The sequence below is a fragment of the Oncorhynchus mykiss genome, chromosome 21 (assembly GCF_057628025.1).
Source record: "Oncorhynchus mykiss isolate SJ-2025 chromosome 21, ASM5762802v1, whole genome shotgun sequence".
Classification (NCBI taxonomy): Eukaryota; Metazoa; Chordata; class Actinopteri; order Salmoniformes; family Salmonidae; genus Oncorhynchus; species Oncorhynchus mykiss.
The window spans coordinates 47,657,633-47,685,554 of NC_143042.1; the positions used below are offsets into that span (position 1 = coordinate 47,657,633).

A 27,922-nucleotide genomic window follows, 5' to 3' on the forward strand; every position below is an offset into this window, starting at 1 on the left:
TATTCTGAAAAATTAAATTATTTTGATAAAGAAGGTAGGACTAGGTATCTATGCATTTTTAATGGAGCTACTACTATAGGATATTTGAGTGACGGGATGGAGGTTATCAAATTAACTTCACGCCTCAGCACTCTAATCTTCCTTTCTGTCCCATTGTTATTCTAGCAAGGGGTGAGTGGAGGAGGGAACAAAAAGTAATGGAATAGCCTTCAGGCGTAGTGACATTCTTATGGTCAAACTGAGGATTCCAGGCTGAAAGAATTTCCCGCTATCGCAATATGACCAAAATATTTGACATGTAGCCCAGTTTAGCTATAGACGTCTTACAGACCAAATGCATTGTGAAAAAAAGTGGTTCCTGTTTAAACTTCTTCATAATAGCACTTCGTCATCGCTTGAAGACAGCGTGTTCTGATGTATATTGACAGCACTTGAGAAGACTGGGAAGTGTGCGGACGATGTCGGTCGTCAGGTGGAATGTTGTACTTTGGTTATGTATATACTGTGGCTGCACCTTTGCGCAAACAACCTCCGGAGAAGGTAAGTCATTCATACACGTGTTCAAGATGACGTCCGAATGATATACATTGTTGTGTATACGTTGACGAGCACGCTGTATATACTGTATAATTTGATCATATTTTCAGATTAACAATAGTTTTCTTTTCAATTCTCCTGGTAGTAATATGCCTCTGTATTGTACATTACACTGCTAAAATGAATCAAATTATACTTGTATTTATATATATTTTTTAAATAGAATATAAAGTTTTGTATAATGTAATTTCTGCCACAGTCTGTGCACTTTACAGTATTTACATTTCATGCCAGAACACCATGTTATTTGAGAGCTGCAAAAGGCTTACATTATGGGTCAAATAAACCACTTTTACTTCCAATCCTCTCCCGTCGTTCCCTGCCTCTGTCCCCTCTCTCCTCTTCCTTTCAGTGGAGCTCTTCAACTCAGTCAAACAGGCCAGTCTGAAATGGACATCTTATCCAGACCCCAAAGCAGTACGTAGGATAGCTACCCATTCTGCTCTCTATGTCTAGCAGAAACACTAGATGCTGTGGAGGTTTAGACCAGTTACTTTATAGATCATTCATGAAATACATTTTTGGCCGGTTTCCCTGACACAGTTTAAGCACGAGAATCTCTGTTGAAGAGGCTTTTAGTCCATTACTTGGTTAAATCTGTATGAGGGAAACTGCCCCCTGGTGTTTTTGGCCCTGTCCTACAGTAGGCCTATGGCTGTATGCCTAATAACATGTTGTATCCTCCTCTCCTGTCACTCTAGTGGAGTGAGAAATTACTGAAGATGGGTTCAGAGACCCAAGTCCCAGTCTATCAAGCCTGCGCTGTCAATAACAAACCCAGTTCAAGATCACTACTGACTAATTGGATTGCACGGAAGGATGCCCTGCACCTGCTATTGGACCTACAATTCGCCCAGGAAGAGGAGTCATCATCTAATCAGCTGAGTCCACTCCAGGTCCACCTTCTGGAATCAGACTCTCCACTCACCAAATTTAGTGAATCCCAGAATCCCCTCAATCTAAAAACCTCTCAGACTTTCAGCGCCACAACAGAAGTGCATCAGATCAAGGAGTACCTTAAAAACAGCCTGGAATTAGTGTTAAACACTGAGCCTCTCTCACACAACGGCTTCCATCTTGGATTCACCTACTCAGGGCCCTGCATCTTCCTATCCTCTGTCAGGCTGTACTACAGGAGATGTACTCGTTTGGTCAGCCACCTTGTTGGGTTTGAGGGAGCGTCTGCAGGAGCGGGGCCATTGACAGGGTCCTGTGTTGAAGGCGCCGTGGGGGTAGAGGGGCAAGTGGAGCCCCCTCAGAGGGAGTGCCAGGTGAATGGGGCGTGGGGTCCACTGCAAGGGGGGTGCACCTGCGCCCCGGGTCACCAAGAAAAGGTGGACTCTTGTGAAGGTATGTGACGACCAACCCGAAAAACACCACTAGGATGAGTTTGACTCTAGTAGATACACAGTATATTTTTTGGGACAGGAGTTTTTCCAGGTTAGGTCGCATAGTCGGGAAAAGCTCCTGGCCCCATGCATCTTATAAGGGCTAGCCGTCTATTTGTATAGTAGCCTTGACAGATTTATTTGGGTTTCTTCCAACAGCCTGTGGAGTTGGATACTACAAGGCAGCCAATGAGAGTGGGGGTTGTCGCTCGTGTCCACCCAACAGGAAGACGGACAGGGAGGGTGCAGAAGGGTGTGACTGTCGTCAGGGGTACTTCAGCCTCCCGGGTGACCCGTATGTCATGGGGTGCACACGTAAGACACTCCGACGAGTTCCTCAAACCACATTATTTTTGTAATTTCGCAGAAGTATCAAACAAGATTTATGGATGAGTTGTGCAGAATGTAGTAAATAGTTCAACAACTTGCTTCAACTGAATAGGGATGTGCCATATTAGAGGAGTCAGAGAGGGTCATTCATGAATCTTAATAACAATGGGAAACAGGTTTGTAAATGACAACCATGTTTCTTTCATTTCCTAATTTTCTTATGTTGCAATATCTCGAGCTGTTTGGAACTTAGTATTTTTCTTCCACAGGACCACCCTCTGCTCCTGTAAATGTAACAGTCCAGCGCCTCAATGACTCAATACTGACTCTGCTTTGGGACCCTCCCATTGACCTGGGGGGGAGGCAGGAAGTGATGTATGACGTGGAATGCTCAGAGAGAGAGGGAGGGACTGATGGTCAGTGGGCAGTGTGTGGGGAGGCGGTCATCTTTCTCCCTGCCTCAGCGGGACTGACCGTCACTGCAGTCAACCTCACATGGGTCAGCCCATGGTTGGACTACCGGCTGTCGGTCCAGGCAAGAAATTACGTGTCATTCCACCAGGGGGCAGCAGCGTCATCAACAGCATCCATAATCATTCATAGATGTGAGTCTGTCTGGATGATGTCATTACTACTACCTCATTCTAACACAGCTGTAACTGCTGCTGCTGATACAACGGGTGGGTCTAATCCTGAATGCTGATTGGTTAAAACTAAGGAAGAACGTGTGAGTCATGATCAAGATAAGAATTGTACCATCCTACTGTGATCATACCCTTATCATATCATAACATTTCATAGTGAGTTTGGATGATGTCATCACATTTGGCATCGCTGTTACGGTATATTAACAAAACCAAAATGGCTGATGCTAACAACGATGCTTAAAGATAATCATGACTCAGAGCACTAACCTTGGCTGTTAAAAGCCTCACTGTGCCGATGCACACATGTGCAAGGTTACGGGTAACACATACAGCTCATTTCCTTTTGATGTAGAAGGACATGGAATGTCAGGACAGATATGAATCCAACCCACTTCAAATGATGTGAAGATACCCGTCTGTCTACAGGGAAATCTCTAGTGATAAACACCCCTGTTTCCATCCCCCTGGATCCCCACCACTCCCATGTGGAGGGTCCCTCTCCCTGGGTGATCATAGGAGCTCTACTGGGAGTCCTACTGCTGTTGATTCTGGTCCCTGCTGCTGTTTATTCTTTGCTACGCAAATGCACCAAGCTCAGGTAAATACACCAAGCTCAGGTAAATACACCAAGCTCAGGTAAATACACCAAGCTCAGGTAATTACACCAACCTCAGGTAATTACACCAAGCTCAGGTAAATACACCAAGCTCAGGTAAATACACCAAGCTCAGGTAAATACACCAAGCTCAGGTAATTACACCAAGCTCAGGTAAATACACCAAGCTCAGGTAAATACACCAAGCTCAGGTAAATACACCAAGCTCAGGTAAATACACCAAGCTCAGGTAATTACACCAAGCTCAGGTAATTACACCAAGCTCAGGTAATTACACCAAGCTCGGGTAAATACACCAAGCTCAGGTAAATACACCAAGCTCAGGTAAATACACCAAGCTCAGGTAAATACACCAAGCTCAGGTAAATACACCAAGCTCAGGTAAATACACCAAGCTCAGGTAATTACACCAAGCTCAGGTAATTACACCAAGCTCAGGTAAATACACCAAGCTCAGGTAAATACACCAAGCTCAGGTAATTACACCAAGCTCAGGTAAATACACCAAGCTCAGGTAAATACACCAAGCTCAGGTAATTACACCAAGCTCAGGTAAATACACCAAGCTCAGGTAAATACACCAAGCTCAGGTAAATACACCAAGCTCAGGTAAATACACATAGCTCAGGTAAATACACCAAGCTCAGGTAAATACACCAAGCTCAGGCAAACCCAGAATACCCACCTGGGGACCAGAGGAGGCTGGTGGGAGGAGCTATAGGAGGAGGGGCTCATTGTCATGTCTGAAATGGAATTATTGGAACCGTATCAAACACATCAAACATATGGAAATCACGTTTGACTCTGTTCCAAAAATTACATTCCAGCCATTACAATGAGCCCGTCCTCCTATAGCTCCTCCCACCAGCCTCCTCTGCTGGGGACAGAGCCTTTGTGATCTAGCTTGGATGTAGAGGTTCATATATATATATATTTATTTATTTTCCAGTAAAGACCAGGATGTAGAGCTGCTGCCTTCTCCCTCAGGTGTGAGCTATGGTCGTAATGAGGGCCCACACGCTGCCCCTCAGGAAGTCAACAGTGAGTCTGACACGGCCAAGAATTCACTATAAACAGTAGACACAAAATTTGACTCAGATAGACAGGACTGTCAGATGAACTATGTAGATAACAGTGTTGTGTCCCCATTTGACTCCCCCTCCGTTCTCTTTTGCCCCCCTCTCCTCTCTCTCGTCTCCTATAGTGGTGGTGGTACCTAGTGTGGTTCAGTTGCTGGAGAGTGTTGGTGACAAACTACTTACCAGTCTGAGGGATGTCCTGGTGGACAGGAACCAGCTGACCCTGGGAAAGGAGCTGGGAGCTGGTCAGTCAAGGAGATGTATCATATAACATTCTATTCTAGTCTGCAGCCTGCTTTTCTATTCTATCCTGATAATGAAGCATGTTCCGGTGAATTATAATGGGTTTTGACTGTACCTCCAGGAGAGTTTGGCTCTGTCTACGAGGGGATCTTTACTCCAGAGGAAGGGATAGACATCAAAGTAGCTGTCAAGACTATGAGAGGTACGCATCATTCAGGGAATTATCCCCATGTAACACGAATGGATATCTTGAAATATCCCCATGTAAAATGAATGGATATCTTGAAATATCCCCATGTAAAATGAATGGATATCTTGAAATATCCCCATGTAAAATGAATGGATATCTTGAAATATCCCCATGTAAAATGAATGGATATCTTGAAATATCCCCATGTAAAATGAATGGATATCTTGAAATATCCGCATGTAAAATGAATTGATATCTTGAAATATCCCCATGTAACATGAATGCAGCCTATTCCTTAGTACTGTATGTCTGTAGCACAGGATGCTGTTGAGGGGAGGACAGCCCATAATAATGGCTGAATGGAATGTTTTCAAACACATGGGAACCAATATGTTTGATACCATTCTATTTGTTCCATTCCAGCCATTAATGAGCCCGACCTCACCTGTGGTTTATATAGCTTATACTGTATGTTTTCTCCCTATGTGGCTTCAGTTGGACTCGACAGGCAGGAGGACTTAGAGTCGTTTCTGAAGGAAGCAGAGATCATGCAGCACTTTGACCATAAAAACGTTGTCAAACTTCTTGGTAATTCTGCCCTACTAGCTCACCTTACTCTGTGACGTATTTTAATGCCGACTTTAATGCTATCAATCAACATTCCATTCATCCTTCAAATTCTTGTTGCAGTATTGGTATCCTCTGAAAGTACCTGTGTTTGTCCTGCAGGGGTCACCTTGGAGCAGGATTCTCCTTTGCCAGTCCCTCTGGTGATACTACCCTTCATGAAGCATGGAGACCTGCGCCGGTTCCTCATCGCTACCCGCTACGGGGATATTCCCATGGTGAGACACACACACCCACACACAAAGAGGCATGGACACAAGGACGCACATCACACGTGCACAGTCTCTGACTAATATGTATAATCTAAATGAATACCTCTTCCCTCCTCACAGTTTGTGCCTCACCAGAGTCTTCTGCGCTTCATGGTTGACATTGCAGCAGGGATGGAGTATCTGAGTTCACATGGCTTTTTGCACAGGGACCTGGCTGCACGCAACTGCATGTAAGTCCACCAGGGGGTGCCAGTCAGTCAGAGTGTACTTTACACGGAAGCCTCAGATAAGAAAGGCCGCATCTATGTCACAGGAGGTCGGTGGCACCTTAATTGGGGAGGATGGGCTGGTGGTAATGGATGGAGTGGAAGTGTATCAAATACATCCAACGCATGTGTTTGATGCCATTCCATTTGCGTCATTCTAGGCATTATTATGAGCCGTCCTCCCCTCAAATCAAATCAAATCAAATGTATTTATATAGCCCTTCGTACATCAGCTGATATCTCAAAGTGCTGTACAGAAACCCAGCCTAAAACCCCAAACAGCAAGCAATGCAGGTGTAGAAGCACGGTGGCTAGGAAAAACTCCCTAGAAAGGCCAAAACCTAGGAAGAAACCTAGAGAGGAACCAGGCTATGTGGGGTGGCCAGTCCTCTTCTGGCTGTGCCGGGTGGAGATTATAATAAAACATGGTCAAGATGTTCAAATGTTCATAAATGACCAGCATGGTCGAATAATACTAAGGCAGAATAGTTGAAACTGGAGCAGCAGCACAGTCAGGTGGACTGGGGACAGCAAGGAGTCATCATGTCAGGTATTCCTGGGGCATGGTCCTCAGCAGCCTCCACTGATCTATGTCCACACCATTGGTATTCAGCTAAGGGAATACTATACGATGAAACCTACCAACATGTTCAATGACGATGGGTAAGGTTCTTCCAGGCCTTCGAGGACATGGTACCAAGAAACACAGACTGATATCAGGATAGTGGGATGGATGGATGCACCAGTTGGTAAATCAATTGAAACCAAGCCTTGTCACATTGAATATGCCTACAGATCACCATGCAATAGTAAAGATGTTTTCTTCGTAGCTGTAAGTAGATATTATTAAATAGTGTATAACGTAGTTGACTACCAGTCAGACTTGTTGTGTTTGTATCTGTGTGTGTCTGCGCTCGTGTGTGTCTTTCCCAGGTTGGGGATGATGTGTGTGTGTGTGTGTCTTTCCCAGGTTGGGGGATGATATGTGTATGTGTGTGTCTTTCCCAGGTTGGGGTATGACGTGTGTGTGTGTGTGTGTGTATCTTTTCTAGGTTGGGGGATGATGTGTATGTGTGTGTGTGTGTGTCTTTTCCAGGTTGGGGGATGACTTGCGCGTGTGTGTGGCTGACTTTGGCCTCTCCAAGAAGACATACAGCAACAACTACTACAGACAGACAGTGACTATCCGAATGCCGGTCAAGTGGATGGCCATAGAGAGCCTTTCAGAGTCCATCTTTACTAGCAAGAGTGACGTGGTAAGTCACACATGACTAAGAGATGACTTACTTGCATGACATCTGACTGACCCATCACTTGGACCAGCAGTGTGAGCTGACCCTGTGACCTGACCAGGGCAAACTCATTACTGAAGCTAGCAGAGGGTGATCATAAAGGTAGCTGTAAATAACTGGCTGTTATGCCAATGCATGTTTAAATTGAAGAAAGTGTGTGTGTGTGTGTGTCCCTTTACTACAGTGGTCATTTGCTGTCACCATGTGGGAGATAGTGTCCAGGGGAAGGACACCGTATCCTGGGGTCCACAACCATGAGCTCCTGGAGCTGCTGAACGCTGGACACAGACTCAAGCTTCCTGAGTGTGATGACAAACTGTGAGTCCTCACTTTATTCTTGTCTAGTTTAGTAGCATGACCTCACTTGTTATGGAGTCAATGGGGGAATGTAGCTCAATGCATGTTCACAAGAACTGATGCTAGTTTTGTGAACGTAGATATGGTTACCAGTAGCCTGTGTTTACAATGTAATGTGTGAGTGCAATAATTAATTGAATTTGAAGCTGTATTTAGTGAAAACTTCAGTTTATAGATTCACACAGAGTTGCTGACAACTTGGGCCATGTTTGAATCCCACTGGGCAAAAACTGGTTGAATCAATGTTGTTTCCACGTCATTTCAGCCAAAATCTGTAATGTGATGACGTTGAATCAATGTTGTTTCCACGTCATTTCAGCCAAAATCTGTAATGTGATGACGTTGAATCAATGTTGTTTCCACGTCATTTCAGCCAAAATCTGTAATGTGATGACGTTGAATCAATGTTGTTTCCACGTCATTTCAGCTAAAATCTGTAATGTGATGACGTTGAATCAATGTTGTTTCCACGTCATTTCAGCCAAAATCTGTAATGTGATGACGTTGAATCAATGTGGAAAACTGATTGGATTTCCAAAAAGTCATCAATTTTTTCACCCAACTTTTAACCTACATCCAATGACAGGGTGACATTTTTGGTCGATTTCACGTTGAATTCACGTTATTTGACAACTCAACAAAATGTAAATCAAAGCCAGTGGTGAAAAAAAGTACTCAATTGTCATACTTGAGTAAAGATACCTTAATAGGGTAAAAATGAAAGTCACTCAGTAAAATACTACTTGAGTAAAAGTCTAAAAGTATCTGGTTTTAAATGTACTTAAGTACAGATGTGGAAGAAATACTAAATTGTCATACTTGAGTAAAAGTATGAAGTAAAAGTAAATGCTGTACATCAAATTCCTTTTATTAAGCAAACCAGATGGCATGATGTTCTTGTTTTTTACATCTACGGACAGCCAGGGACACACTCCAACACTCAGACATTATTTACAAATGCAGTATTTGTGTTTAGTGAGTCCTCCAGATCAGAGGCAGTAGGGTTGACAACATGTTATATTAATATGTATGTGATTTGGACCATATTGCTGTCCTGCTGAGCATTCAAAATGTGACGAGTACTTTTGGGTATCAGGGAAAATGTATGGAGTAAAAAGTACATATTTTCTTCAGGAATGTAGTGGAGTAAAAGCAAAGTAATGTCCAGATACCCCCCAAAACGACTTAAGTAGTACTTTAAAGTATTTTTACTTAAGTACTTTACACCACTGATCAAAGCTAGATGTTGAACTGACGTCTGTGCCCAGTGGGACATAAAGTGCGCCTGGTTTCTCCCCAAATATTTATTGGCTAGCTTCTGGACCTCCCCTGTAGTTCTAACTAATTGAATCAACGTGCGCCTTATTGGCACGACAGGCTGTAACTGAGAATTGGGCAACATGGAGCATGTCCACAGAGGTGATATTGTCTGTGTAATGAATTATATGTTCACCCTGCCTCTCCCTCTCAATCCATCTTCCTTCCTCTCCCTCTCAATCCATCTTCCTTCCTCTCCCTCTCAATCCATCTTCCTTCCTCTCCCTCTCAATCCATCTTCCTTCCTCTCCCTCTCAATCCATCTTCTCCCCTTCTCTCTTCCTTTCTGCACTGTCTGACTTCTCTCTCTCTCTCTCTCAGAGAAAGTAGATATATATATACTGTATATATGCACTCATCTCATCCCTGCACCTCTCATCTCCCCCCTAGTTATGAGGTGATGCTGAGTTGTTGGCACAGGGAGCCAGGACACAGGCCTGATTTCAGGGAGCTGGGGGAGACGCTCAAAGCCCTTCTGTTTGAGCTGCCCCCGCTGGAGGCCAGCCAGGAGGCCCACTACATCAACCAGGGCCTGGAGGCTGCCACTTACAGTCCGTGGGTTGCCGATGGATATGACAACCCCGGTTTCGAGGAGGGCGCAGTGGGGAACGTGTACCTGCCCACCCCTGTGGGGGCTGGGACTAATGCTAAACCTCCACCAAAGAAAGATGAGGAAGGATATATGTTGTGTACGAAAACTGAGTCTGCTGTGTAGACAGTGGATTAGGAAGGCATTGTGGGTGTTTTATAGATGATATTTGTGAAAGAGACTCTGCTTTTTAAAAACGTTCTCTGGTGTTTTTGTGTTTCAGTCAGTTTGGTGTTTTATGTTCTGTCAGCTACGGTTATAGCCTACAACAATCCAAGCGTGTATGAATGTGTTTATTCCATGCGTCATCTCTGTGGTTAGATACCTCCGCACAAATCAACATATCAAATTTCGATAAATTCAAATCACCTTGACACTTTTATATGTACAGTATCTTGCTCTCCCTATGTGTGTGTGGCAGACAGATTGCTGGACATTACCTTCTCTACTGATGATTGGTGTGCCACAATGTTTCTCCAACTTCTGTAAATAATGTTTGATAATCAAATATGTTTTTTTTATATAATGAACATTGTTTTAGGGATGATCTTTCAAACCCATAACTACATAAAAGCATTACATTTTTCCAGAGTTCAAATTTGCATGAAGAAAGAGTGATATTGTGCAAGAATAGAGTGTGATGTGTCACCAAAGACAGTACAGTATGAAGATAAGCTAAAACTGCTTCTCCAAAAGAAATCCCCGATCACACTTGTTTGCGAGCTCATGGCGACGTTAGCTTGCAATGCTCATGCGTAGATACACGTCATCGGGTCTAACCGTCGTCTCGAGCGGAACTGCGCATATGCAGGCCGTCAAATCAAAGGCACTCCGTTATGAAGTTGTTTTTCACGAAAATGTAAACGTGTCAGTTTGTCACTTTCGCTAGTTTGGAGTAATAACATGTTCAACTACTTAAGACATTGGCTCTGATCTAGGTTGTGCCTTTAGATTTCGAAAAAGTAACAAAGGAATCATTTTTAAATTTTCTCATTGTCTTCTCAAACCCCGGCCTGTCTGTTTGGTCTGTTTCGCTAGCGTTCGCAGCAGTCTCGCGATGTTACGCCTTTGGGCTTAGAAAGTCTGCGGTGTCACCATGTCCAGGTATGGTGTATTCATGACAACTGGGAACTCGAATAGAAACGAGGTCAAATCATGACGTCAGTGATCTTTAGGTCGGAAAGTCGGAGCAAAAAAAAAAAAGGTCCGAGTGCCCGACTTGGAATACTGAGTTGGAGCAAAAAATTTGTTTCGAGTTCCCCGTTGTTCCCAGTTGTCTTGATTGCACTAAAGTCGGAGATTTCCGAGTTCCTAGTTGTCTTAATCGCACTAAAGTCGGAGATTTCCGAGTTCCTAGTTGTTTTGAACGCGGAAGTAGACTTTAAACTACAACTCCCATCATCAGACCCGTTCTAGATTTGTCTGTAGTGCCACATCATTTGATGTCACTGCCGCACCTGCGCAGCCATCTTGTACTTCTAGCGAGGAGCGGACACAGAAAGAAATCAAAAGGATCAAATAAACCTGTCAAATCAGAAGAAAATAGGAATGTCTTTAAACGTTATATAGCCTCATAACGATTAGACACCCAAGAAGGACAAGGTTAGGTTAAAAAAAGACGGTGAAATAGACATTCAAGTGCTTCGGATATCCAGACCTACAAGTCATATTTTGCTTGTGAGTGAGAGGAGGAACAGTCAAATCGCCGAAAGAAAAACACATCCCGAACATCAGTCAAATCATGAATCCAGAATAGTGAGTAGACCCGCCGACCCACTAATATATTTTACTGTAACGGTACATGAATTATCAAACAAGCTATTGTTTGGTGCGGGCAGTTCCATAACATGAGTTTCGAGCGGTATGTAGCTATTCAGCTAGCTAGCGTCAGCTGATCTCTTTCCCGTGCCAACCAACGCTAGCTAGCATAATGTTTTACATACACATAGCTAGCTAGGCATCACGTCATTGATATAACGTTACGCATTGTCAACAAATACAGCTAGCTTTCTTGTCCCTTAAACATCTGTCACTTGCGTGTGGCCCTGAAATGCTCGGTGCGGTGGTGACCGGAGAATTAGGACGTTGTGCTTAAACGTCACCCCGGTGCAGTAGTTACAGTAGCAGGTGAGATCTGAGATCGCTTTGTCAGAAAGACACACTCACAGTTCTGTGAAGGTTCTTTGTAATGTAATGTAGCTAACTAGCTAATAATAACTATGTTAATGTTCGGGCCAAAACTTAGGTGCTACTGAGCCAGAGTATATGGGCTTGAGGAGACGAGATCTGCTCTGACGCACAGGATCCTTCAATTCAAAGTCCCATTGACCAGCTGTGCAAACGTTATGTCAATTCCTTTCGGTACTCACCAGAATATGCAATTTCGCCGAACAACTATCGTCATTACTGCCGTTGCCAACGTTATGTACTTAAAAAAAAAAAAAGGTCTAAATAAAAATAATATTATTTCGCGATACTGTCGTGCTGCTGGATCAGTCGACCTGTGCGCGGCAGTAATGAGTGATTTTTATCGGAGGTGCTGAAGGGAGAAGGAGCCTCGTAAGGAGACCAGAGTGTGGGTGTGTCAAAAGCGCTCTGCCATAGATTAGACCAGGGTTGGGAAATTTTGATGGGGGTGGGGGCCACAAAAAAACGGAACTCATCATGAGGGGCCAGTGGCTCATGGGTCTGCATACCCACATTGATACCCCCCACCTTGAAGGCAAAACATTTTAGCAGCCCCCCTCTTGACAGTGAAGAGAACATTTACGTTTTAAAGTTCATTTCCTGCAATTCTACACATTTTTCCATAGGGTGGAGGCAGATGTTTGCAGTTTTTAATATAACTGATGATCAATTGGTTTAGATAGTTGGCCGCTAGACTAATTTACCAATCTATAAAATGTCAGCTGACACGGGCTAATTGAGTGACTGCTGATTCGTTTTCCATACACCCACTCCTTTCGAAACACCCACTCGCCCATACTCCGGTCGCCATATTGGACTGCAGCTAGCCATACTTGGCCGAAGGTGGATTTGGGAGTACATACCGTGTGTAACGGCAGTAATGGCAGTCATGATGATAGTTGCTCAGCATAATATTAAACATTTAGTTCTGTGTACAGCCAGAGGCACAGCTAAATGCCCTATGTAAAAGTAGTTGCTTGAACACAAATTAATATTGGTATCACCATGATGTGATAATTTCTTGCCTCGGCAGTCTTTCTCCACACTTTCTTTATATTGGGCTTAAGCCTACAATCCTACGCTATCCTAAGTAGTGTTGCAAGGTATACTAGTACCACTGCAATATTACGGTACCAAAACATAATTCAACTTATGATACCAACATTTTAGAATACCGTTTCATATGATACTACCGATCGAAAGAACCTGCTGCCGCCTGTTATAAGATGTTTATTAAGTCCTTTTTGTTGATAAATTCAGTTGAATTTAAGAAAAAGCCATTAGTCTCCTTGAATGCGCAGGTCCAATAATATCCATTTCACTTTCATGCGCATATCACATGTGGCAGCTGTAATCATCGAGCTACATCCTCTGCCAGCCCTCACTCACCTGCTTCTCTCCATCCTCTCTTCATGCGCATCTATTTTTCCATCAGTTTTTAAAATATAATTTAGCAGGGATACAGACCCCGATGAGTCTTCTGTTAGTTGTACATTGGAGCAGCGTGCAGAGTGTGCAATGTTGATACATTGTATAATTTCATCGCCTGTTATAACCAAGAGCACTCACCAGCCTGTGGAGACTTTGCAAGTTCACTGTCATGCCGCCTCTGTGTGTCAGAGAGGGAAACTGGAGCACCGTTCGCGACAGGCATGCCTGCACCTTTACAGCAAAGAAAACGGTTTGTCTCTAGCCTAAACGGTTCAAATATGACCCATATTACCAGAGGTCTTGTCTCTAGCCTAAACTGTTCAAATTTGACCCATATTACCAGAGGTCTTGTCTCTAGCCTAAACTGTTCAAATATGACCCATATTACCAGAGGTCTTGTCTCTAGCCTAAACGGTTCAAATATGACCCATATTACCAGAGGTCTTGTCTCTAGCCTAAACGGTTCAAATATGACCCATATTACCAGAGGTCTTGTCTCTAGCCTAAACGGTTCAAATATGACCCATATTACCAGAGGTCTTGTCTCTAGCCTAAACGGTTCAAATATGACCCATATTACCAGAGGTCTTGTCTCTAGCCTAAACTGTTCAAATATGACTCATATTACCTATTGGGATTTAGCACACATTTTATATAATTTCACAAACAACGTTGTTCAATTATGTTACCTAGCTAGCTGACAGTAGGTCTAGGCACATTTGATTTGCCCAGGAAAAAAGGACAAGGCTCTGCTGTCTTGAGATGTATTTCAAAAAGTAGGATTCATATAGGCCTAGTAACTATTTCAAAAATCTATTTCTTACAAGTGCTCTTTAAATTCTGTTTGGTTCCTAACGTCTTAAAAGTTGGTAGCAGTGTGTGTGTATTTGTTGGAGAGAGAGTGGTGTGTGTTTATGAGAGAGGGAGACCAGGGAGGGTGTGCGGAACAGAGGGAAAGTGTGTGTGTCTGTTAACTGAAGGGTAAAGAAGGTTTCATGTTGTGTTTTCCCCTTACTGCTACAATAACATGTAGATCATTATGCATGTATACTGAATGAAAATATAAATGCAACAATTTCAAAGATTTTACTTAGTTATAGTACATAGAAGGAAATCAGTCAATTGAAATAAATGAATTAGGCCCTAATCTATGCATTTCACTTTGCTGGGCAGTGGCCATGAGAGTGCATAGGCCCACCCATTTGGGAGCCAGGCCCAGCTAATCAGAATGAGTTTTTCCCCACAAAAGGGCTTTATTACAGAAAAAAATACTTCTCAGCAACCCCCCTCCTCAGACGATCCCACAGGCGAAGAAGCCGGATGTGGAGGTCCTGGTCTGGCGTGATCACGTTGCTGTGGTTGTGAGGCCAGTTGGATGTACTGCCCAATTATCTAAAATGACGTTGGAGGTGGATTATGGTAGAGAAATGAGCATTCAATTCTCTGGCAACAGCTCTGTTGGACATGCCTGCAGTCAGCATGCCAATTGCACGCTCCCTCAACTTGAGACATCTGTGGTGTTGTGTGACACAACTGCACATTCTAGTTGCCTTTTATTGCATCCAGCACAAGGTGCATCTGTGTAATGAGCATGCTGTTTAATCAGCTTCTTGATATGCCACACCGGTCAGGTAGATGGATAAACATGAAACACTTTACATGTTGCGATTATATTTTTGTTGAGGATATAATCCTTCCTCCCATTCCTCCAGCCAAATCACAGATATGCCTTTGCAAATATGAGCAAATCAGCCATTCTATGCCATATATTATTATACACTGAACGGTTCAATGTTTTGTATTGAGTGAGAAGTGTGAATTTCAGTGACAGGTTTTTGCGTAGCACATGCGTAAACCATTTAGAAAACGGAAAAAAACGTCCGGGGAACGGGGCGAACAGGACACTAGGCCACTGATTATGTTTTTCTTCCCGTGGTATTGCGATACTACTCTATCATATCGTTAGTAACACTTTGGTACCGTGACAACACTAATCCTAAATAGAATAAATTGATGCAACTTGACATCAGTAGTAGGGCTTATTACTAGAGTCAAGTAGCAACAGTGTTTATAATGTCTAGTCTTTGGTCTAATGCTGGATGCTTTCATTTCAGTGACTACCTGTTCAAGCTCCTCCTTATTGGTGACTCCGGTGTGGGAAAGTCCTGTCTTCTGCTCCGCTTTGCTGTAAGTATACTCACTGTATATACTATTACTGTACACAGCTATTTAGTAAGTGGCGTTCTGGTGCCTTCTGTCAAAAATGCAGTTTCCTGGATCTGTCTAACTGTTCTCTCTTCCCTGCCTCCAGGATGACACCTACACAGAGAGCTACATCAGCACCATCGGTGTAGACTTCAAGATCCGCACCATCGAGCTGGACGGCAAGACCATCAAACTACAGATTGTGAGTCTGACACAATGACCACCTCTACCACTATCAACACCACTACCACGACCAACACCACGACCAACACCTCTACCTCTACCACCACCACTACCAACTCCTCTACCAACACCACTACCACGATCAACAACACGACCAACACCTCTACCTCCACCACTACCAACTCCTCTACCAACACCACTACCACGATCAACAACACGACCAACACCTCTACCAACACCTCTACCAACACCTCTACCACCACCAACACCTCTACCACCACCAACACCTCTACCACCACCAACACCACGACCAACACCAACACCACTACCAACTCCTCTACCACTATCAACACCACTACCACGACCAACACCTCTATCAACACCTCTACCTCTACCACCACCACTACCAACTCCTCTACCAACACCACTACCACGATCAACAACACGACCAACACCTCTACCTCCACCACTACCAACTCCTCTACCAACACCACTACCACGATCAACAACACGACCAACACCTCTACCTCTACCACCACCACCACCAACACCTCTACCACCACCAACACCTCTACCACCACCAACACCTCTACCACCACCAACACCACGACCAACACCACCACCACTACCAACTCCTCTACCACCACCACTACCAACTCCTCTACCACTACCAACACCACAACCAATACCTCTACCACTATCACCACCACTACCAACTCCTCTACCTCCACCACTACCAACTCCCCTACCACCACCTCTACCACTACCAACACCACAACCAACACCTCTACCACCACCACTACCAACTCCACTACTTCTACCACCACCACTACCAACTCCTCTACCACCACCTCTACCAACACCACTACCTCTACCACACCACTACCTCTACCACACCACCGCCTCTACCACTACCACCACCACTGCCAACTCCACTACCACCACCTCTACCTCTACCACTACCACCACCTCTACCAACACCACTACCTCTACCACACCACCGCCTCTACCACTACCACCACCACTGCCAACTCCACTACCACCACCTCTACCACCACCACTACCACTACCTCTACCACTACCACCACCTCTACCACTACCTCTACCACTACCAACACCTCTACCACTACCATTACCTCTACCACTACCTCTACCACTACCACTACCTCTACCACCACCTCTACCAACACCTCTACCAACACCACTACCAACACCTCTACCACTACCAACACCTCTACCACTACCAACACCACCACCTCTACCACTACCACCACCTCTACCACTACCACCACCACCACCTCTACCAACACCACTACCACTACCTAGACCACTACCAACACCATCACAATCACCACTACCAACACCTCTACCACTACCACCACCTCTACCACTACCACCACCTCTACCACTACCACCACCTCTACCACTACCACCACCTCTACCAACACCACTACCACCACCTCTACCAACACCACTACCACTACCACCACCTCTACCAACACCACCACCTCTACCACTACCAACTAGTCGACCGATTTATGATTTTTCAACGCCGATACCTATTATTGGAGGACCAAAAAAAGCAGATACCGATTAATCTGACTTATTTATTTATTTGTAATAATGACAATTACAACAATACGAAATGAACACTTATTTTAACTTAATATAATACATCATTAAAAATCCATTTAGCCTCAAATAAATAATGAAACATGTTAAATTTGGTTTAAATAATGCAAAAACAAAGTGTTGGAGAAGAAAGTAATATGTGCCATGTAAAAATGTGTGCCATGTAAAATATGTGCCATGTAAGAAAGCGAACGTTTGAGTTCCTTGCTCAGAACATGAGAACATATGAAAGCTGGTGGTTCCTTTTAACATGAGACTTCAATATTCCAAGGTAAGAGGTTTTTAGGTTGTAGTTAATATAGTATTTATAGGACTATTTCTCTCTCTACCATTTGTATTTCATTTACCTTTGACTATTGGATGTTCCTATAGGCACTATAGTATTGCAGTATAGTGTAACAGTATAGCTTCCGTCCCTCTCCTCGCCTCGAACCAGGAACACATCGACAACAGCCACACTCGAAGCAGCGTTACCCATCGCTCCACAAAAGCCGCGGCCCTTGCAGAGCAAGGGGAATAACTACTCCTCAGAGCGAGTGACATTTGAAACGCTATTAGCGCGCACCCAGCTAACTAGCTAGCCATTTCACATTGGTTACACCAGCCATTAGGCTGAAAGGCTTGAAGTCATAAACAGCGCTGTGCTTGCGAGGAGCTGCTGGCAAAACGCACAAAAGTGCTGTTTGAATTAATGCTTACGGGCCTGCTGCTGCTCAGTCAGACTGCTCTATCAAATCAGACTTAATTATAACATAATAACACAGAAATACGAGCCTTTGGTCATTAATATGGTCGAATCCGGAAACTACCATTTCGAAAACAAACTTTTATTATTTCAGTGAAATACGGAACCGTTCAGTATTTTATCTAACGGGTGGCATCCTTAAGTCTAAATATTCTTGTTACATTGCACAACCTTCAATGTTATGTCATAATTATGTAAAATTCTGGCAAATTATTTCGCAATGAGCCAGGCGGCCCAAACTGTTGCATACACACTGACTCTGCGTGCAATGAACGCAAGAGAAGTGACACAATTTCCCTGGTTAATACTGCCTGCTAACCTGGATTTCTTTTAGCTAAATATGCAGGTTTAAAAATATATACTTCTGTGTATTGATTTTAAGAAAGGCATTGGTGTTTATGGTTAGGTACAGTCGTCCAACGATTGTGCTTTTTTCGCAAACGCGCTTTTGTTAAATCATCCCCCAGCGTTGCATCGATTACATGCAACACAGGACACGCTAGATAAACTAGTAATATCATCAACCATGTGTAGTTATAACTAGTGATTATGATTGATTGTTTTTTATAAGATAAGTTTAATGCTAGCTAGCAACTTACCTTGGCTTCTTACTGCATTCTCGTTACAGGCAGTCTCCTCGTGGAGTGCAATGAGAGGCAGGTGGTTAGAGCGTTGGACTAGTTAACTGTAAGGTTGCAAGATTAGATCCCCCGAGCTGACAAGGTGAAAATCTGTCGTTCTGCCCCTGAAAAAGGCTGTTAACCCACCGTTCCTAGGCCGTCATTGAAAATAAGAATGTGTTCTTAACTGACTTGCCTAATTAAATAAAGGTATAAAAAAAAATCGGCACCCAAAAATACAGATTTCTGATTGTTATGAAAACTTGAAATCGGCCCTAATTAAATTGGCCATTCCGATGAATCGGTCGACCTCTACTACCAACATCACCGCACCACCACTACCAACAGTGTGACTACCACCACTGACCCCAATTATTCGTCTGGTTCAAGGTTTTTTGTTGTGTCGAGCAGCAGCAAATGTATATATTTTGTTATGGCACACCTGTCTTATTTGCACCCATCTCAGTGAACTAATCCACTGTATATATTTGTTATGGCACCTGTCTTATTTGCACCCATCTCAGTGAACTAATCCACTGTATATATATGTTATGGCACACCTGTCTTATTTGCACCCATCTCAGTGAACTAATCCACTGTATATATTTGTTATGGCACACCTGTCTTATTTGCACCCATCTCAGTGAACTAATCCACTGTATATATTTGTTATGGCACACCTGTCTTATTTGCACCCATCTCAGTGAACTAATCCACTGTATATATTTGTTATGGCACACCTGTCTTATTTGCACCCATCTCAGTGAACTAATCCACTGTATATATTTGTTATGGCACACCTGTCTTATTTGCACCCATCTCAGTGAACTAATCCACTGTATATATTTGTTATGGCACACCTGTCTTATTTGCACCCATCTCAGTGAACTAATCCACTGTATATATTTGTTATGGCACACCTGTCTTATTTGCACCCATCTCAGTGAACTAATCCACTGTATATATTTGTTATGGCACACCTGTCTTATTTGCACCCATCTCAGTGAACTAATCCACTGTATATATTTGTTATGGCACACCTGTCTTATTTGCACCCATCTCAGTGAACTAATCCACTGTATATATTTGTTATGGCACACCTGTCTTATTTGCACCCATCTCAGTGAACTAATCCACTGTATATATTTGTTATGGCACACCTGTCTTATTTGCACCCATCTCAGTGAACTAATCCACTGTATATATTTGTTATGGCACACCTGTCTTATTTGCACCCATCTCAGTGAACTAATCCACTGTATATATTTGTTATGGCACACCTGTCTTATTTGCACCCATCTCAGTGAACTAATCCACTGTATATATTTGTTATGGCACACCTGTCTTATTTGCACCCATCTCAGTGAACTAATCCACTGTATATATTTTGTTATGGCACACCTGTCTTATTTGCACCCATCTCAGTGAACTAATCCACTGTATATATTTGTTATGGCACACCTGTCTTATTTGCACCCATCTCAGTGAACTAATCCACTGTATATATTTGTTATGGCACACCTGTCTTATTTGCACCCATCTCAGTGAACTAATCCACTGTATATATTTGTTATGGCACACCTGTCTTATTTGCACCCATCTCAGTGAACTAATCCACTGTATATATTTGTTATGGCACACCTGTCTTATTTGCACCCATCTCAGTGAACTAATCCACTGTATATATTTTGTTATGGCACACCTGTCTTATTTGCACCCATCTCAGTGAACTAATCCACTGTATATATTTGTTATGGCACACCTGTCTTATTTGCACCCATCTCAGTGAACTAATCCACTGTATATATTTGTTATGGCACACCTGTCTTATTTGCACCCATCTCAGTGAACTAATCCACTGTATATATTTTGTTATGGCACACCTGTCTTATTTGCACCCATCTCAGTGAACTAATCCACTGTATATATTTGTTATGGCACACCTGTCTTATTTGCACCCATCTCAGTGAACTAATCCACTGTATATATTTGTTATGGCACACCTGTCTTATTTGCACCCATCTCAGTGAACTAATCCACTGTATATATTTGTTATGGCACACCTGTCTTATTTGCACCCATCTCAGTGAACTAATCCACTGTATATATTTGTTATGGCACACCTGTCTTATTTGCACCCATCTCAGTGAACTAATCCACTGTATATATTTGTTATGGCACACCTGTCTTATTTGCACCCATCTCAGTGAACTAATCCACTGTATATATTTTGTTATGGCACACCTGTCTTATTTGCACCCATCTCAGTGAACTAATCCACTGTATATATTTTGTTATGGCACACCTGTCTTATTTGCACCCATCTCAGTGAACTAATCCACTGTATATATTTTGTTATGGCACACCTGTCTTATTTGCACCCATCTCAGTGAACTAATCCACTGTATATATTTTGTTATGGCACACCTGTCTTATTTGCACCCATCTCAGTGAACTAATCCACTGTATATATTTTGTTATGGCACACCTGTCTTATTTGCACCCATCTCAGTGAACTAATCCACTGCGGAGGCACAGTTCAAGAAGGGGAGTGTGGCTGCGCTATGCACATCTCTCCAGAATGCGCTCTCTCCCGCAAATTTGTGCACATTCATTGTTTCTTAACTTCGTTGTGTGAATCGTTTGTGTTTAATTGCTAGTATCTATCAATTCCCCATTACATACAGTATCACCAGTAGTACATTTACTGTTAATTCCTTTCATTTCTAATCTACAATGTTTGTTTGGTTACGGTAATGTCTGTTAATGCGTTCAATATATTATTATTCTAGTCTTTTACCGTTCTCATTGAGGAGTGGACATGTTATTTACAGAGCGCACAACCTATGCTACATTTGTGAGAAACTTGTTTTTGGATTATTTCATTCCATTTACGAGTTTTGTCAATTTAGTCATTGTCTGTTGTTTGGAGCGCTCCTGTCCATGTTGAGTAAGGACGCGCTCCTGATTACGCATAGAAGCTGGCCAATAGGCTACCGTGCATGCTCGCAAATGTAGGCATATAAATGTGCCCATTTGGGGATCTGATAGTATTTCTGATTGGCTTAATGCACCACCGCTAATGACCTGTGGAGCTTCTCAAAGTAATGTTTTCTTCACCTCTAACAGCAAGCAAAACACAGTCTGTTTTTAACATCCATTGAGAATTACAATAGTTCCTCATTAAATAGGCCTACGTGATTACTTCTTATCCCAAGCGCAAACAAGGGAAAGGGGGATACCTAGTCAGTTGTTCAACTGAAATGTTTCTTCCACATTTAACCCCTCTGAATCAGAGAGGTGCGAAGTAGCCTACAGCTGTGTGTCTGTCCCGAGCTCACTGGCACGGTAAAGGCCCAGAATATTTTAGACAATGTTGCAAGGAGCTTCCGTTCTGACCCAAGTTTATAGTTGATACAATGTTTTAAGTTCATTGCAGACAGGCCATTTTTAGCCCATGTGATTTATATAATATTTATTTTAATCAGGATATTTTCAACCTGCAATGGGTTTATTTGTTTGCTTCATAGGCTAGTTTTACATATTTGGCAATAGAAGTAACTTATGTTTATCATTTTCATTTAGGTTTGGATATAATTTTGATTAACCACATGACAATGATTTTGAGATATGAAGACATTATTATAAATGAAATGAAACTATATGCATATGAAAACCATAACGGGCATGCAGATTGGTAGAAATGGTAAGATAAATGGACGTTCCACATGAGACAGTTTGCAGACTCTTTGTGTAGCCTTTTACCGGCAACTTCCGGAGAGTAACGACAGAATCTGGGAAAGCCAGTAGGAGCGGGAAGAGGATGGTCGGGACAGGTTAGGTTTTTTTTCCTTCTGGTTATCTGTATCTCTGGCTCCCACTTGAGTAATTTGTGTCGTATTTCATCAAACAGTGAGCTTAAAGCATCAGACAAGCTCAATGCATATATCGTTGATTTTATTAAAACAACACCACCATTACTGCCACTCCCAACACCACCACCACTGCCCACTCCCACCACCACCACCACTCCCCACTCCCACCACCACCACCACTGCCCACTCCCACCACCACCACCACTGCCCACTCCCAACACCACCACCACTGCCCACTCCCAACACCACCACCACCACCACTGCCCACTCCCAACACCACTGCCCACTCCCAACACCACCACCACTGCCCACTCCCACCACCAATGCCCACTCCCACCACCACTGCCCACTCCCAACACCACCACCACTGCCCACTCCCACCACCAATGCCCACTCCCACCACCACTGCCCACTCCCAACACCACCACCACTGCCCACTCCCACCACCAATGCCCACTCCCACCACCACTGCCCACTCCCAACACCACCACCACTGCCCACTCCCAACACCACCACCACCACCACTGCCCACTCCCAACACCACTGCCCACTCCCAACACCACCACCACTGCCCACTCCCACCACCAATGCCCACTCCCACCACCACTGCCCACTCCCAACACCACCACCACTGCCCACTCCCACCACCAATGCCCACTCCCACCACCACTGCCCACTCCCAACACCCCCACCACCACTGCCCACTCCCCACTCCCACCACCACTGCCCACTCCCAACACCCCCACCACCACTGCCCACTCCCCACTCCCACCACCACTGCCCGCGCCTTTATTCCAACACCATTTCTTGACTAGATTTGATAAACGGTTCAGTAACCTAGTTATGTTGCTTAGCTTTACCTCCTGTGTTTGCTCTGTAGTTTAACGACTCACCCTAAGGCTAAACAACAGGGACCCCGTTCTGTTCCTAACATGCCTCTTTAGATCCAAGGAGGTGCACTATAGATGTTAGTGTGATTTTCTATTGACCATACATACCTAGTGCTAATCCAGATGCTTTCAGGACAGGAATGATGTGAACTTGGGTGACGACAGGCAAGTGTGTGTTTTTTAGTCATTTAAATGAACCTGGTCTGTTTTGTTTGTTGGCATTAAACAACTCTCTCTCCCCTCCATGTCACTTTTGTCGTTCTCCACTCCCTCCCTCTCTCAGTGGGACACTGCTGGTCAGGAGAGGTTCCGCACCATCACCTCCAGTTACTACAGGGGCGCCCACGGCATCATCGTGGTCTATGATGTCACAGATCAGGTGGGTCATTAGTTCAGAGGCGATCTGTGCTAAGACCTAGTCCTACTGGGTTTGAACTATTCTTAATCAAATGCTGTACTTCCCAAGTCCTTTTGACATACTAAAATGTTGTCTTTTGCATGGACATATTAGCCCTCTACCTGTTTCTCACATGCCTGTAGGATAGGCAGCCATTCACTGTCACTAATCTCACACTCTGCCTTGTGTGTCTCCGTCCTGCTCTGTAGGAGTCGTACAACAATGTGAAGCAGTGGCTGCAGGAGATCGATCGCTACGCCAGCGAGAACGTCAACAAGCTGCTGGTGGGGAACAAGTGTGACCTCACCACCAAGAAAGTAGTGGACTACACAACAGCCAAGGTACAGCTACCATACAACACCTACAATCCCAGATGAAATGCACTCCCTATGAGTAGTGTTTAGGAGATTTCAGGCTACACAAATCAATTATTGAATTTCTTTGTTTTGAGCGCTCAATATCTCTCTAAATCTATATCATCATTAATGTGGTAAAACCTGAGGGGATCGAATGCATAATATTAGATCATTTAACTTTTTTTTTTCATTGGTCAGATTTTTTTAAAAGATACTTTGAGTAAAAAGTATAGATATAATATTGTGATATGCAACTGTATAAATAATTTCCCCACCACTAGTGCATATTAAACTCACAGACAAAATTACGCACCATACTGCCAGTACTTTTTGACAATTTAACGTGTACAATACCAACATTTTTGAACCGTTATACAGCTTTTTAATGAACAATACAACAGGCTGAGAGAGGCTGGACTGAGGGCTTGTAGGCCTGCTGTAAGGCAGGTCCTCACCAGACATCACCGACAACAACGTTGCCTATGGGCACAAACCCACCGTCGCTGGACCAGACAGGACTGGCAAAAAGTGCTCTTCACTGACGAGTCGCGGTTTTGTCTCACCAGGGGTGATGGTCGGATTCGCATTTATCGTCGAAGGAATGAGCGTTACACTGAGGCCTGTACTCAGGAGCGGGATCGGTTTGGAGGTGGAGGGTCCGTCATGGTCTGGGGAGGTGTGTCACAGCATCATCGGACTAAGCTTGTTGTCATTGCAGGCAATCTCAATGCTGTGCGTTACAGGGAAGACATCCTCCTCCCTCATGTGGTACCCTTCCTGCAGGCTCATCCTGACATGACCCTCCAGCATGACAATGCCACCAGCCATACTGCTCGTTCTGTGAGTGATTTCCCGCAAGACAGGAATGTCACTGTTCTGTCATGGCCAGTGAAGAGCCCGGATCTCAATCCCATTGAGCACGTCTGGGACCTGTTGGATCGGAGGGTGAGGGATAGGACCATTCCCCCCAGAAATGTTGGGAACTTGCAGGTGCCTTGGTGGAAGAGTGGGGTAACATCTCACAGCAAGAACTGGCATATCTGGTGCAGTCCATGAGGAGGAGATGTACTGCAGTACTTAATGCAGCTGGTGGCCACACCAGATACTGACTTTTACTTTTCATTTTGACCCCCCCGCCCCTTGTTCAGGGACACATTATTCCATTTCTGTTAGTCACATGTCTGTGGAACTTGTTCAGTTTATGTCTCAGTTGTTGAATCTTGTTATGTTCATACACATATTTACACATGTTACGTTTGCTGGAAATAAACGCAGTTGATTGTGCGAGGACGTTTCTTTTTTTACAGAGGTTACGTACGCACACACACACACACACACATACATAAAATACATACGTTTGACCCCTATCTATTCTGTCCCTATTTGCCGCCTGCAGGAATTTGCTGACTCCCTGGCCATCCCCTTCCTGGAAACAAGTGCCAAGAACGCCACCAACGTGGAGCAGGCCTTCATGACCATGGCTGCTGAGATCAAGAAGAGGATGGGCCCCGGGGCCACAGCTGGAGGGGACAAGGCCAACCTGAAGATCGACAGCACCCCTGTCAGGCAGTCTGGAGGGGGGTGCTGTTAAACTGGACTCTGTTCTGGATGCTCTCCTCTTCTTCACCCTCCCTGCTCTGGGCTTCACTTCCTCCACCTCTTAATCCCTCAGCCTCCCTCCCATCTCCCGTTCTCTTACTCTTGCCGCGGGATGGGTGGTTGGATAGGGAGGGGAGGAGTTGAGGGGTGAGAACTGGGGACTGACTTTAAGACCATATCTCCCCACAAAAAAGTAAAGAGAAAAGTTAGGTGGGGTTTAGGTTGAGAACTTTTTTTTCTTTTTTTCCAAGCGATGAGTCAGGAACGTAAACAGATATGAGAAAAGATTGGTATTGACTTAGAGGAGTACTGGGTGATAGAAGATTAGGTTTTAGATTCCGGCGAGCGCTTATCTCTCTCCCTCTCCTGTGTACACACACACATACACACACACACACACACACACACGCACACACACAGACAGACAGACAACAGGGGGCGGAGTGATTCTCCCACAGGAAGTCGTCACAGGTGAGGTTCTCTTTCCTTTAGGCTATGTCTGTCATTGCTATCCAATGGAAGTCCTATAGCAAATTCAGTTTAGAGTGCTACAGTAATCTGTCATTTATGTATTGGACCTGTTTTATCTCAGACTGCTGGGGTGCCTTGTAGTCATGACTACGTGTCACCATCTTAAGTCTGTTTATAGGTGTCAAGTGAGTGACGTTTTCAATCTAGCCTACGTTCTACGTTCCACATGCAATAGTAACACTAATGCACTATTTATACCCATGTATCCATCCATCCATCCATCCATTGTATGAACTGAATTGGCGTTGGGGCAGACTGCACCACTACCAGCGTCCTAACAACTGAGTTATCCAGCATATTAATCGATGAGGATACGGGTATCTAGGATACGGGTATCTAGGATACGGGTATCTTAGAAATATAATGAATAGACCGGACTCTGAAGGAAGGCATCAGCAGAGAGGGGAGAGACATACACTTTGTCTGTGTGGAGAAGAGGGTGCTGGGAAGGATCGCTCTGACTCCCCGTAGAGCCTGAGCTTTAGGTTGATTCGACACAGAACAGGAGAACTTTTGGTTGAACTTGGAATCACTCCTTCCCTTCATCCCTCTACATGCAGACGGGAGGATGGAGTGAGAGAGACTCTTGGTTTTTTCGAGTGCTTTAATATACTGTATGGTGTTAGTTAGCTCACATCACTCCTTGTTAGGATTTCACATGTAAAAAAAGACCAAACAAAAAAAACACATAAATATTTGAGATCTGCTTAAGTCATGTTTGTATGTCTTTTAAGTTGTCAGGACTCTATATTACAGTATGCCCAAGGTGGTTCTTCAACATAAACAGACAGTGTACACACACACACAGAACGGGGCATGACGTAGTACTAGATTAGTATGTCGGGGCTTGGGCAAGCGATATTCAACTAATTAACAGGACATATGAAACAAGAAATTTGAAATATTCTCTCTTCATATTCATAGATTATTGGTTCATATTATTTTATTGTTATTACAATGATTTTATTATTTGATATTTGTATTTTCTGTAGTTTTTTTCTAATCGAAAAAGCTTGTAAAAATTGCTTGAAATGTTGTCCAACTTTTTTTATCGGGTGGGTTGGGATGTTTGGTCGGGTGGGTTGGGATGTTGTTTGGTCGGGGGGTTGGGATGTTTGGTCGGGGGAGTTGGGGAGTTGTCTCTGAAAGCTACTGTTCCCTCCTGTGCCTCACTGGACTGAAGGATACGGACCGCGTGCATAACCTCTGTAGCATGTCACCCCACAGGTTCTTTATGCCTTGGCCATGGCCCACTTCTCAGACCGTGTTGCCATCCACCATTTGTCATCACGTGTCCCACAGTGCATTTCTTTTATGGTTGTCATGGTTTCATGTCAGTTAGTGTGGTCATTATGAAGCGTAGCCAACTCATTACCCCTCTCTTTAGATCAGTGCGTGAATGGTGTTCTTCAATCTTCATCATTGTCAACTGCTAGCTAGTTCCAGTAGCCTCTATATAGCTTAAGACATGGAGTGTGTTTGGCTGATCAGAATGTGTGTTAATGGGCCTGGCTGTCCTGA

General features: G+C 43.9%; 2 protein-coding genes across 4 annotated transcripts; both read left to right on the forward strand.

The window, feature by feature from the left end:
• si:ch73-40a2.1 (tyrosine-protein kinase receptor TYRO3) lies at positions 1–10,348 on the forward strand. Of its 2 annotated transcripts, XM_090214812.1 has the most exons (15): positions 1–540; positions 950–1,014; positions 1,299–1,947; positions 2,145–2,300; positions 2,585–2,920; positions 3,389–3,560; positions 4,528–4,619; positions 4,783–4,902; positions 5,022–5,102; positions 5,586–5,678; positions 5,820–5,935; positions 6,050–6,159; positions 7,292–7,451; positions 7,672–7,805; positions 9,552–10,348. In XM_090214812.1, exons 1-15 carry the CDS (start codon positions 459–461, stop codon positions 9,874–9,876), a joined length of 2,691 nt encoding a protein of 896 aa, XP_090070938.1. In that variant the 5' UTR covers positions 1–458; the 3' UTR covers positions 9,877–10,348. The 2 variants fall into 2 exon arrangements, with proteins under 2 accessions (XP_090070938.1, XP_090070940.1); XM_090214814.1 differs by lacking the exon at positions 950–1,014 and having other exon boundaries at positions 159–540.
• Positions 10,349–10,511: 163 nt separating this feature from the next.
• On the forward strand, positions 10,512–27,423 carry rab1ba (zRAB1B, member RAS oncogene family a). Of its 2 annotated transcripts, XM_090214816.1 has the most exons (7): positions 10,535–11,505; positions 13,498–13,618; positions 15,483–15,555; positions 15,680–15,775; positions 23,802–23,897; positions 24,125–24,256; positions 25,668–27,423. In XM_090214816.1, exons 2-7 carry the CDS (start codon positions 13,590–13,592, stop codon positions 25,860–25,862), a joined length of 621 nt encoding a protein of 206 aa, XP_090070942.1. In that variant the 5' UTR covers positions 10,535–11,505; positions 13,498–13,589; the 3' UTR covers positions 25,863–27,423. The 2 variants fall into 2 exon arrangements, with proteins under 2 accessions (XP_036814070.2, XP_090070942.1); XM_036958175.2 differs by lacking the exon at positions 13,498–13,618 and having other exon boundaries at positions 10,512–11,505.
• The last annotated feature ends 499 nt before the right edge of the window (positions 27,424–27,922 follow it).

Bases quoted from the DNA above. Each gene is read 5' to 3' on its own strand.
- si:ch73-40a2.1 (XM_090214812.1), top strand. From the start codon at position 459: ATGTCGGTCGTCAGGTGGAATGTTGTACTTTGGTTATGTATATACTGT. The intron at 541-949 runs GTAAGTCATTCA...TCTTCCTTTCAG, and splicing joins GCAAACAACCTCCGGAGAAG to TGGAGCTCTTCAACTCAGTC. The intron at 7,452-7,671 runs GTAAGTCACACA...CCTTTACTACAG, and splicing joins TTACTAGCAAGAGTGACGTG to TGGTCATTTGCTGTCACCAT.
- rab1ba (XM_090214816.1), top strand. From the start codon at position 13,590: ATGCCTGCACCTTTACAGCAAAGAAAACG. The intron at 13,619-15,482 runs GTTTGTCTCTAG...CTTTCATTTCAG, and splicing joins CCTTTACAGCAAAGAAAACG to TGACTACCTGTTCAAGCTCC. The intron at 23,898-24,124 runs GTGGGTCATTAG...CCTGCTCTGTAG, and splicing joins TCTATGATGTCACAGATCAG to GAGTCGTACAACAATGTGAA.